Source organism: Numida meleagris, chromosome 16 (assembly GCF_002078875.1).
Source record: "Numida meleagris isolate 19003 breed g44 Domestic line chromosome 16, NumMel1.0, whole genome shotgun sequence".
NCBI classification, from domain to species: domain Eukaryota; kingdom Metazoa; phylum Chordata; class Aves; order Galliformes; family Numididae; genus Numida; species Numida meleagris.
Genome location: NC_034424.1, coordinates 6,102,538 through 6,114,700, shown reverse-complemented (window position 1 = coordinate 6,114,700; position 12,163 = coordinate 6,102,538). Strand labels below are relative to the sequence as shown.

The following is a 12,163-nucleotide window of genomic DNA, read 5'->3' as shown; positions in this document are numbered from 1 at the left end:
CAGATTTATCAGAAATTGAGCTAAATAAACCCTGAAGGATTTGGGGTTAAACAACTCCCCGGGCAGGCTGGAGCAAGAAGGACCAAAAGAAAGAAAACTGGTAGCAATGACAGGAGAGGTGAGCGCTGGGATGGGGATGTCACACAGCTGAGATGCTCCAGCCCCAGCAGCAGGGCACGCAGGCACACATTGGGCGAGGACATCGGCTATTGATGGGGCTGAAGGTCACTCTGGGCCAGCTGCAGGGGGCAGAGAGCTGCCACTGCGGGGCTGGCAATGCCTCATCCAGCCCAGAGCATTCTCTTTGGCTTTTCCATTGTCTGTCTGCTAAAGAAAGCTTTGTTGGCAAACAGACTTCATGGGAAGTTTCTCTCTCTGCTGCTAACTTGGTGCAAAAAAAAAAAAAAAGAAAAGAGAGAGAGAGAAAACGACAATTAAAAAGAACCCAACATAAATTCCCAGCCAGAATCAGAGGTCAAGTTTAAGAATAAAAGAAAAAGAAAAGGAGGAGGAAAAACGGCACTAAACAACCCCTCGGTGCTGGCTTGATGACAAAGAGAAGCGCTCTGGGCTGAGAAATAATGGTTTGAAGTTTGCATCATTATCAGGGCTACGTGCCCCACATTGCCAATGCCTTCTGGGATGCGTGCGGGCTGCGATTCGCGGCGTGATGGAGCCAGCATGGGGTCAGCCAGCCCTGCTCTGGGGATGGGACAGCCCAGCTCCGCACCCCGCAGACCTCAGGGGTCCCCTCCCCATCCCCCCAGGTCCCTGTGCCCAAACTGCGGCTGTAAGGCGTGCAGCCGGCACCTCTGCCTTGGGAACGAGGTCTGCCCACCTGGGACCGGCAGTGGGAGGGAGCCAGGAGCTGGGCTGTCGCTTCCGATTACATTTTTCTGCAGGTGACCTCTGCGTCCATAATGGAATTTTTACTATTTGACTTTGGAGTACCGATTCTGATTTCCTTCTCTGATTCCTTTCGGTTTTGCTCTTTCCAGCTGAGGTGGGGGGAGCACAGGGCACCTTCAGCTTCAGCTTGCTCCGTAGGGTGAGGTAGGCAGGGTCACCTGGAAGCCCAGCTGAGTTTCGGGGGGCACTTTGTATGCAGCACTGGTGTGGCTGTGAGCTGGGTGGATCATTTCTCTTCCAATTTTGCTGCCAGGTCCTCGTGCACCATCGCAACACAGGGCCAGTGGCGCCCACCTCCTTGGGAACAGCAGCGGTGGATGGTGGGAGACAATTCTCCACGTTTTCTTTTCCTTTCTTCTTTTCCAGTTTTTTTCTTCTATTCTCAGAGCTCCAGCTGCAGTGCTTGCGCTGCCAAGTAGCACCAGCCCATGTTCAGCCGTGCTGCAGGGCTGGCCTTGGGGCCGTGCATGACTCTGAGAAGATGCACTCAGAAGATGCCCAGGACAGGCTGAGAGCCAGGAGGGCTCCTCGCTCCCTCCCCATCCCCAGTGTCAGACCACAGCCCCAGCTCGTAGGTGAGGACCAGCTCGGTGGAGTTGCCAGAAGTTGTTCACGATCCCGGAGTGCCGAGCTGTTTCAGCCTTCCCCCGTGGTTTTGGTGTCTCATTCCTTCGGGAGATTTGTCGGGGAGGGGAAAAAAAAAAGCAAAGGCAGTGACCCAGCAGGGCACGGAGCAGGGCTGGGCTGTGCCCCAGCACACAGCGCCGGCCCCGCTCCCCCGCTGCCCGTTAGTGGGCTCCCACCGAGGGCTCGGAGGCCGCTGTGCATCCCATCCGCCGGCATCTGCTGCCCTCTAGAGCCCGCACCGAGCGGAGAAGAGAAAAGCCGGCGGGGAAAGCAAATCCCGTCAATCACGGGCTAGCAATGGGACATCTGCCCGGGCTGCAGGGCAGTCCCGGGGGCTGCGGGTGCGGGACGGGACCCGCACGGCTGCGGGCGGCAGCAGGACAGGGATCGCTGAACGGGGAAATCCCATCTCCGGCAGCCCCGGCTGCAAGATTGCCAGGCAGGAGCTCGTGCCTTGCTGCAGCACCGTGCACAGCGGGTCATCCTGCAGCCAGGTGCTGAGCGAAACTGCAGGATGCTGAGATTGAAACTGGGGATGCACTCTGAACGGAGGACTTCTTGCTCAGATGCTGTTTGATGCGGCCCGTGTCACACGTAGTTTTTGCAGGGAACAGATGCTCTGTCCTGGCCTGCCTCAGCTCCCAGCTCAGGCCCCTTCTGCACCATTCCTCTGCACCCCTTACCGGCCCTGCATGCACTCCTTTCCTGAGCAGTTCCTCCCCATCTCCCCTCTATTTATCCTGCCACCGCACACCTAGCAGGAGCTGCACCCGTTAACGGGGGGTGAGAATCCTGCCCTCCGTTTGCTTCCACCAAAACGTTTTCATCTCTCCCCAGCAGCAAATCCGCCTGCCCCGAGGGCTGTGCTGGTAGTGGCAATATCAGGTCACTGCGGCGTGTCTGTCACTTGGGGTTCGTTGTGCTTAGAATCACGGGGTCATTCGGGTTGGAGGAGCCCTCTCAGATCTCCAAGCCCAACCCCAGCCCACCCCGCCGTGCCCACTGAGCACGTCCCTCAGTGCCACATCCCCACGGCTCTGGAGCAGCTCCGGGGACGGTGACTGCACCACTGATCGAATGGAGCACCGAATTACCGACCCTGCATTGCTGCAGGGACAGACACCCACCACCAGAGCCCCACGAGCCGAGGGGAGCAGAGCAAGGGACGCGGATGGGACGGAGCAGCCCGGGAGAGGGGAAGGGCACTAGAGGGCAGGAGTGCTCTTCTGCGATTGCACGTCTCGGAAATCGCGTTAGCACTTCTTGCACAACTTCCCGGCTCAGTGGATCGGCTGCAAAGGTCGCAGGACGTGACCCTGGGCTTGCAGCCCGTCTGAGCGCTGCCCGGCTGCTGCTGGCACGTTTGCTGCCGTCTGGTTTCCCCCAGTATAGAGGTAGCAGGGGAAGGAGCTCCGGTTGTTGCCCCTCTCCTGCTGCTGGGGGCACGTCAGCCCTGCACTCGCACCTGGGAGCAAAGCAGCCCCTGCAACGCCAGCGCGACCCGGCCCATCTGTCTGCAGGGCTCAGCACCACGGCTCTGAGCAGGGTGCCCCGGTGCCCTCTTGGAGGCCACCGGCAATCACACCCCGCCCCTCACTCCCCAGCCTTCAGCTCCCTCCACCCACAGAGCTCCCTACGCCGATGCCTCCCTTCCCCACCCCCACCCCTGCACCCGCACACTGCTCCCCACGCCATCAGCTCCGGGGCGGCTTTCCCCATCCTGCTCAAGGCGTGTTTAAAAGCGCAAGGTTCCCCCGGCTCCGAGTTACACCAAAGGCACGAGAGAAACCTCAGCGTCGCCCAGGGGCAGCGCGGCACAGGCCGCTTTCTGTCCGAGGCCGAGCAAAGCCCTCCCAGCTCCGGAGCTGCTCTGCTCGTTGCACGTGCTCTCTTCCCTTGCCCAGCTCTGACACCGGCACGTGTAGGAACAGCGGCTTCGTCCTTCCCTGCCCGCGTCCCGCTCCCGGCAGCACGGCGTGCCACAGCTCCCGCGTGCCGTCACCGGCACAAGTGGGATAACACGGCTGACACCCACGTAAACGAGAGGAGAATTCTGCCCCCCGGTCTCGGCGACGGCCTCCCGCTGTGCACGGGGAGGCTCGGGCTGGGTATTGGGGAACGTTTCTCCTCAGAGCGGTGCTGAGGCGGCACGGCTGCACTGGGAGCGCTGGGCGCGCCGTGAGGAGGTGCTGCAGGGCCGCGGGGACGTGGCGCTGAGGGACGCGTCAGTGGGCACGGGGCGGCGGGGTTGGGGATGTGACAGGGCTCTTCCATCCTTCGTCGTTCCGCGTCTCCGGGAAAACCGATCGGGCGGAGGCGAGCACCGACCCCCTCGGCCCGCAGCGCGCACCGCAGCGCGGCGCCCCGGGCACCGCCTCCCCCGGGGCCGGGCCCCGCCCGTCGCGCCGTGGTTGCGCTTCCCCGTCGCGGCCGGTAGGGGGCGCTGCGGCCCGGCCCGGCCCCGGCGCGCGTGTGCGTGTGTGGCGGGAGCCCCCGGGCCGCCTCTTCCCCCTCGCGGCCCGGCGGAGCTGGGCGGGGGGCGGGAGCGCTGCCTGCGCCGCCGCCGAGCCCCAGGGGCCGCCGCAGCGCCTTTCCCGGATCGCGGCCGGCCGGCAGCAGCGGGAGGAGGCGGCGGTGGCGGCGCCGCGGCCGCTCGCTGGCTCCTGGCGCGGCCGGGCCTGAGCGCCGAGCCCCGGCTCCGACATGTCCGGCAAGATCGAGAAAGCAGGTGAGCGGCGGGGGGCCCCGGCGGGCCGGCAGCGTTCGCCTCCCCGGCCTCGGCGGCGCGGCTCGGAGCTGCCGCTCGGCGCGGGCCTGGCGCGGCCCTCGGGGCGGGGGGAGGCGGCTCCTGGGCCGGGCGGCTCCTGGGCCGGCGGGGTCTGCTGTCAGGCCGGGCCGGCGAGGAGGGCTGCTGTGCCCGCTGCTGCTGTGCCCGCTGCCGCCCTCCGCCCGCTGCTGCGCGGTGCCCGCTCCCTCGCTGGTTTCCTGGTGGATTTCTTTTCTTTTTTTTTTTTTTTTTTTGTTTGGTCAGGCTTTGTGTTCGCTGGTCGTTTCTCCTTTTTATTTCGTTGTGTGTTTTTTTTTTTCCTTTTTCCTTTTTTTTTTGTTGTTGTTGTTGTTTTGTTTCCTTTCCCCCCCCCCCTCTCCTCCCTCGCACCGTCCTTTCCGTGTAGTGAAGCATCAGCAGAGCTGCAGCGCTTCGGGGCCTACACGCAATGATTAATTGCAACTTCTCCAACTTTCCTCTGCCGGTGTTTGTGCAGGATCAGAACAGACGGGGCTGTGGGCACATGGCACAGGGAAGGGCTCGGTCGTAGCTCTCTGTTTTGGGGCTCTCCCTGGAGCCGGGGTGCTGCGTTGGGAAGCACCGGGCACGCATCGTGCAGCGGTTCTGGAGCGCTGCCTGGTTCTCAGCTGTCACTTGAGGTGCCCCTGTTTCTGCCGTGCAGTACGGTGAAAGCCTCCATTAGCGTCTTGCAAATCAAGCGCTGAAGTTATTTAGTTTAATTATGTTGCATTTAATTAGGAGAGACAAACCAATGCTCTTTGGTGTTTAAGGAGCAGCTAGATGCTTTCCTACTGGGGGCCGTGCGGCAGCAGCGTGGCTCAGATGCGTGAAGTGCAGCACTGGGGCTTCCCAGGGCAGTGGTTTAGGAAGATCCCCGCTTTAGAGGAGCGGGGCTGGTAGCAGCCCTCCATGGCTTTGATCACTCGGTCCTCGTTTGTGCTGGCTTCTGTGCTGCGCTGTACAAGAACGCATTCTCTTGCGCTACGGTTCTGGAGCAGCCTCCAGGGAGGAGCAGACGGGCTGCTGGCAGCCGGCGTCGCGGTGCGGCACACAGGCACGCTTCCAGCTCTCAGCACTAAGTCACTGTCTAACAAGTGTGCATCGCATCACGGGACAAATGCTATTCCAGAAATATCAGAGGTTAATCTGATGCACCGTCCCTTACATAGCATCGCAGTGTAACGCTTTGCTTGGGGGGTGGGGGGGGTTCTGGCTCTCTCTTTTCCGTGCTTACTGGCGGATCGCTGCCACTTTTTCTCCTGGAAGCAGGTAGCGGTGTGAGGAAGGGGTGAGCAGCATCCGTAGACCTGGGGCCGGCTCTGAGCCAATGGCCACTTGTTTCCACTAGGGGTGAATTTGGCTGGGGGCTTTAGTAAACGCTGACGGTGCTATAGCCAGTAATTGCAGATGTAACAATAAGTGATCACGTTTTGTTTATTCGCGTGCAGTAAATTACCCTGTGAGAATAGTAAATATAACTCCACCCCAGCGAAGCAGCGTGAAGAGTCCAAACGCTGGAAGATGACTCTGTAGACACACACACAGAGTAGAACAGAAAGGCCAAAAATACCACACAAAAATCATACGCTGCGCAGCCTAGAGACCCGACCTTGCAACACACTGAACTCCCATTGAAGAACTCAAGACATCATGCAGGATCCGTCCCCAGGTCAGTGCTGTGAATGTGCAGTTTTGGAGATGCAATGGGTGAAGTCTTGATGCGGAGGCGTGCTTCCTCGTGGGCGTGTAGCGCGGTGATGCTTTGCTGAATAAGGGAAAGTGTAAATTTGGGGAACTGTCCTCTTTCAACTGCTTCCATTTGCATTTCTTTAAGAAGGGTGTCATTTAAAAAAGAAAAAAAAGCAGACTAAGTATGAACTGGAGGAGAAGAGATGGGGAAGGGAGGGAAGGAGGGCTGGAAGGCAGCTGCTTCGGTACGGAGCGCTCTTGATCGCTGTCTCGGAGCGTTTGAACTTGTGATTGACACAAAGAGCTCGGTGAATGGGGTCACTGTGCAAACACAGTCTGTAATACTGCAGTCATTCTGGGATAGTATTTGTCCAAATGTATACAGCGGCAGAACAAAGGATGCAGGGTCATGAAACGAACGCTGTGAGATCTGAGATCTGCTTATTTGTGTACGTTTGTGTTTTATTTTTTTTTTTCTTATGGGAACGGAAAGACAAGCAGGACCCATTATGCTGTAAATAAAATAGACTGCTGCCTGATAACGTGTCTTCTTGAATAGCTTCAGAATCATCTGGGGCCTTGGTTTGACTGTCTGCATGTTCATATGGAATGAGGAAGCGCTCATCTAGTCGGGCTGTGGGGGTACAAAAATATTATTACAGTTGGATCCCTAGAGGTCTTGCTTGCATCTACTCCCAGGGTTTTTGAATGAAACACACTGTCAACGCTTAATAAAATACAAAAATAAATGATGATACATTATAGCTCCTGTCCTGTCCACCAGGGAGGAGAGGGCATGGCTCCCTCAGGAGCCTCTCAGTTCTGCTGTGTACTCAACAGAAGGGCCACTGTAGAGTGATTCATAGCGCTGCTTTGGAGTGAAGGGGAGCCATCTGGTAGCGTAGAACAAGACGGTATGTTTCATTTTCACTAGTTCTAGAGCCCCTGTTTCTTTGGCTCCAGCCAGGCTTCCAAATACTTCCTGAAAACAGAACCTCTTTGACCCGAGGAGGAAGAACAGCATCCGGCCTTGGTCGTTCCTTGCTCTAGAACTGATGTGTCTGTACTTTTGGTCTTCACTTACAGAAGATACTTGTTCCTTCTAAAGCAGGGATGCCAAGAAAGCAGAGCAGGCCACGGATTCTGCTTGGTTTTCCTGTTTCCATGGCAATACATGAATTCCTGTATTTATTTACCTGATGGATTACACGCTCCAGGGAGCTGAACAATTCTGCGTCGTACAGAGAGAATAAGAGAGCAGTGAGACACCACCAGGTCTGAAAATACAGGCTTTTCCACAAAGAGCGTCTGTTCATTAATGCCCTTCATTAAAACCAAAGGACGTATGGATGCTGTATTTTGAAGACTTATTCCATTTGATGCTTTCCATCGTAATCTTGTAATTTCTTGCAGGGTTTTCATGTCCCTTGTAAGCTTGGCTTTTCGATAGCGGTCTGCTAAGGGTTGTTTGAGACCACTGTTCCAAGCATTTAGCTGCCTGGAGTGCAGTCAGCGATCTCTATTCAGCTCAGGACTCAACTGGAGGTATTTATTCCCAGCAGACTGAAAATGCTGTTGTCTTCACCTTTTTCTGATAGGTGTTTGCCTGATAAGCGAATCCATCTCTGAAGTCTCATCTAGCGTTTGTAATACAGACATCATGGGAGGAATCCTGTTCTTAAGGAAAGTAGCACAATTCCGGGGACCAGATCATTCCCATCTTTAGAGGCTCTTAACTGTTCATCCAGAGTCCTGCATGCTGCTTTACACCATTCAGGATCGTGCTCGAGGTGTAGTTTGCCAGGATCTTATTTCTGCAAAGGGTATTTTTTGGACTGCAGCCATCCCTTGGGTCACTCTCTTAGCCCACAAATAATCCTGCATATGGTTTTTTGGGTTTTTTTACACCCATGCAGTTCTCTGCAGTTTCTGTTTTTCCAGTTGAGGTACAGGTGAGTTACTGGGCACAGTTCTGTCTCGGTTCAGTTGTGCCCTCACTGCTGTGCTGTACTTATACTCAGAAGTGAAGGCTTTCGAGTTTGTTAGAGCTTTTGCAGTTGACCAGCATAAGTGGTTTCTCTGGTGACGGTTTTCAAACCAAGTAAGAGTTCCCTGTGAAATGTTTGATCCTGGAATCCGAGAATGAAACTCTCCTGAAGAGTCAGTGCACAATCCTAAATGCCGCTCCGTTCCGATTCTTCCTTGCTCACACTTTTATCATCTGCTGCAATTCCTACTGCAGGCTGCTCAGGTAGCAGCATCCCGCCTGTGTTTTATTGCAGCTTGTTTCCTAAGCGTCAACAATTCCATCTAGTCGCAGGTAGATGCAAAAGACAAGATGATTGCTATTTAGTGCTGCCCAGAAAACGGTACAAAGGGTGGAATTTTACCTTTGTTGGTAAGTCATTGTAGGTTTGACAGGTGTTGTGCTGCACAGCGTCAGCACTGATGTGTGCAGCAATGGAGCCTGCAGGGTGAGTGGTGCGAGGCTGAGATACGCGTGGCAGCTGTAAGAAGGAAGTGGGCAAGGAGTGGGGAAGAAAGACAGCTGAAGTCTACTGGAATGCAAAGCAGCTGGGTTGTGCCTTAGTCAATGAAAGAGCAGAAACTGGAAACAATTGCTAAATTTATTTTCAGTGCAAGCGATCGTTTTCCTTGGACCGCAGTGACTAATTATATCTGTTTGTGTGGTTCTGCGTGGGGGTAACTCCTCCTGGCTCTTGCTAACCTTCTGGCACACAGAGATGAGTGGAAGGTCACTGGCAGTCGGAGCACTACGCTGATGTCTCTCATCTAGGTCCATAGTTTCACCTGTGGAGAGCATTTCCCATTTGCCATCCACCAGCATGGCTTTAGTTGTTGCACAGCGTTGTGTGAGTGGAGGAAACCTGGTGCTCCTTCCTAGGGAATGGAGTCCATCTGTAACTGCTTTTTTAGCTGATGCTTTAGCAACTCTCTCTCTCAGTGATGCAAAGTCATGGGTCTTATTTAAACATAGGTTAACCTGTGATTTATTCCAAAATAAGGCGGAGTGTGTTGCGTGTAAATAGAGTGGATAGGGAAAACTCAAAGAGAGGACAAGAAGAGAAAAGGTGACAAGGAGGAGGCAACCTGCAGCTTTCATGGAAGCTTGTTGGAAGGCAAAGAGACAGAAGGAGAATTTCAGCAGGAGTGCTGCAGGTTGGGACGTGCTGCCAGAGGAATGTTCTGCACTTCTGCTATTCACGTTACTGCAGCGTGACAAATTGACAGCTCTATTACCTGGCCTGCAGCACCCATTCTTAAACATGCATTTCTGATCTCTTCTTGTGGTGGGTGGCACTGATGCTCATGGAGGGAACGATTTTGTCTATGAGAAAAAGAAACGATGTCCCCACGTATGCGGGGATGCTTATGTGGAGCATCCCAGGAGGGCTCATGGATGAAGTTGTTGGTCCACTTTTATTTGCGTTGCATATTTCACTTAAAGGTCTTCAGTTTTGGAACAGTCTCTTGATGTTAAATCAAGATGAAACACGTTAAATCATGAAACATGTTAAATCTGTTTGCTGTTATGGCTGATGATACAGTTCATCTTCCCTGGAGTTTGTGAGGCAGTGCTCTTGTGCTGAGAGCAAGGAAGAAGTGCAGGAGAGATGATCTGTATTCTAAATAACTTCCATTTCGTGTCTCACATGGACAAAAACCATGGGATAATTCTGTTTTGAAAGAGAGTAAATGAGATTTTTCTTCACAGGTTTCTGGAAGGACAAGGGATAGCATCAGTAGAGGTTGAAGATTAAGGAATAGTTATGCAGAGCTGGCAAATTTCAGGTAAAAAGGTGCTGCAGCCTGGTTGGTTGGTTAAGCCTTGGCAGCATTTTACCAGTAGACTAACTATGTAGTTGTAGGTCTGTTAAATTGCAGTTTGCAGGTAATCTTTAATGACTGGTCGCAAAGGAGTGTGCTTGCAATGTCCATTGTTTCCTCCTCCCGTTTTGGTGTGTTTCTTGTGCTTCCCAGTCTGCCAGTTTGTCCTGTCCTCACTGCTGCAGAGGGGCAGAACAGCCGCAGGAATTAATTCCATATTTAGAAAGTTTCCTTTACGAACCAACCATCATTTCATAAAGGGCACCCGGGGAAATCAATATTTTCGTTCTGGGTGTATCGCACATTGCAGCCAATGCCAGACAGCTGTGTTTGGTGAATCCTTCTGCTGGTGGGCATCAGATAACAGGACAATACTGCTTAGGACAGCTTTCTCTGGGTGATATGTTACCCTTTTCTTTTGTGTTCTAACTTTATTAACATAAACTTGATGGTTTGCGTATGGGGAAATAAAATGCAGATGGTTTCCCATCCACTTTTTGCTTGACTTCCCAACGCAACTTGGGTTTCATCATTAGGAATGATGAGTGCTAAAACTTTCATAAGCAAATATCCATTTTTGGATATTTTTGACATTTAAATGATTTTTGTGTGTGTGTGTGTGCAGATTCTGCTTTTCTAATTAGAAGATGTCTTAAACTAAATGACATACAAGCAAGAATAGTAAGTTTGAGGAACTAGGAAGGTTTACCAACAGTGCTGGTTCGTGCTCAACTACGAATTTACGGGGACTTATGTCAAGGACATTGGCCTGTCTGTATAAATACTCTTGGAAAAGGCTCATGGAATCTTAGGTTAAGTCTGATGCCAGCTGCAGGAGAGGCTTAATTGGTAGCGTGTTTTCATATGGAAACATGACTGCTCATCCATCTTTTCTGGTAACTCTTAGGCCTGTTGGCCCAGCTGAGTCATTTTTCAGAGGGCTTGCTGTTGGAAGCTGATTTAAAATTCGGTACGTTTTCTGAAGAAGGCTGAGTAGAAAGAAGAGACCACAAATCGTGTCCTTATCCTGTCCTATAATCCATTTGTCCCTCCAGCGTCAATGGTACGCGTCATTCCAGAGATGCTAACACGTGGTGCTGCTTGTTGAGAGATGTGTCTTGTGGGGATGGATCAGAGGGGCAGTCAGGGACCCAGAGGGGTGGGTGAATGCTGAAGTATCACAGCAAAAGTGGCAAATGATCTCATGAAAACTGTGTAAAGAGAGCGTGGGTTTCATGACTCTGTATTTCCAGATAGACTTTAAACAAAGATGTTTTCGCTCCTGTCTGTCTCGGGTGAAAGCATTTATACAGATGCTTTAAATACGCATTGGCAGCTCTTACTCGTAGGTTTTCTCCTGAATTACAGCCTTGTTCAGCAGACCTCAAATCTTAGGTGTACGTTTCACTGTAATATGGCTAGGGCTCCTTGGAGACGTCAGGTATACCGCAAGTGAGATGCATGAAATCCTCTCTCAGCTTTCGTTTGGCTGGCAGCCTGGGAAGTGCCGCCGTGTGAGGGATCATGGCCATCCCTGCCCCACACTGGCACAGTGCTCAGCATTGCCTGGGGCTGCCTGCATTCTTGGGGCTTTTCAGTGAACAAAAGACATACCTGGCCATCGCCCAGGGTTATCTGTGTCCTGAGTTACCACCTGGGTGGTGTTTTACACTTCTTGTTCTGGTCGAAGTTCAGGTGATGCAAGAGGAACGCCAGGGACCCGGGGTGATGGCTGGCGGGTCAGTTTGTCTGCAGATCCCGAGCAGCTCTGGCAGCAAGGTGTGTAATTGCATGAACAACAATCAAAGCCACGTCTGAAGGTTGGTGAGCGCTGATGTCATTGTTTTGATGCTTCTCAAGTTCAACGAGTACTCACAGCTTGTGTAAATAATAACACGTGGGATGGCAGCTACGGATCACGTGGTCCGATGGAGCCCCGCTGGCAATAGCCAGAAGATTCCCCCATCAAGTGAAAGCAGAACTGATTCCAAAGGCATTCTCAGCGTGCGTGTTGTGTTAGCATGGCTGCTGATGGGGGCCTGGGTCTGAGTCTGGGATCCAGAGTTGATAACTTAAGCAAAATAGCATTCACTGCGAGGTTACCAGTGTTGTGGCTTGTCCCGTGGGCAGAGCTCACAAGCTGTGGGTGTTTTATTATTATTTTCATCTGGTTTTATCATTTACGCATCTAGAAGCTTTGGCAACCTAGTGTCGTGTTTCAAGCATTATCATAGTGGGGAAACGAAGTAATATGAGAAATGATCGTGCTCAGTAGCATAAATTTAATGAAGCTGTTATTCA

The 12,163-nt window shown here is 53.1% G+C and overlaps 1 protein-coding gene across 4 annotated transcripts in view; it reads left to right on the top strand.

Annotated features, from left to right (window-relative positions):
- The window catches only part of RAPGEF1 (Rap guanine nucleotide exchange factor 1), a 78,216-nt gene continuing 70,168 nt past the window's right edge, over positions 4,116-12,163 (top strand). For 2 of the 4 annotated variants that reach the window (XM_021413664.1, XM_021413659.1), the window contains exon 1: positions 4,116-4,264. In XM_021413664.1, coding sequence (XP_021269339.1) covers positions 4,240-4,264 — 25 coding nt within the window. In that variant the 5' untranslated portion in view covers positions 4,116-4,239. Of the gene's footprint in view, positions 4,265-4,670; positions 5,994-12,163 lie in introns of those variants that run through there. The other 2 variants (XM_021413661.1, XM_021413662.1) reach the window with 2 other exon arrangements.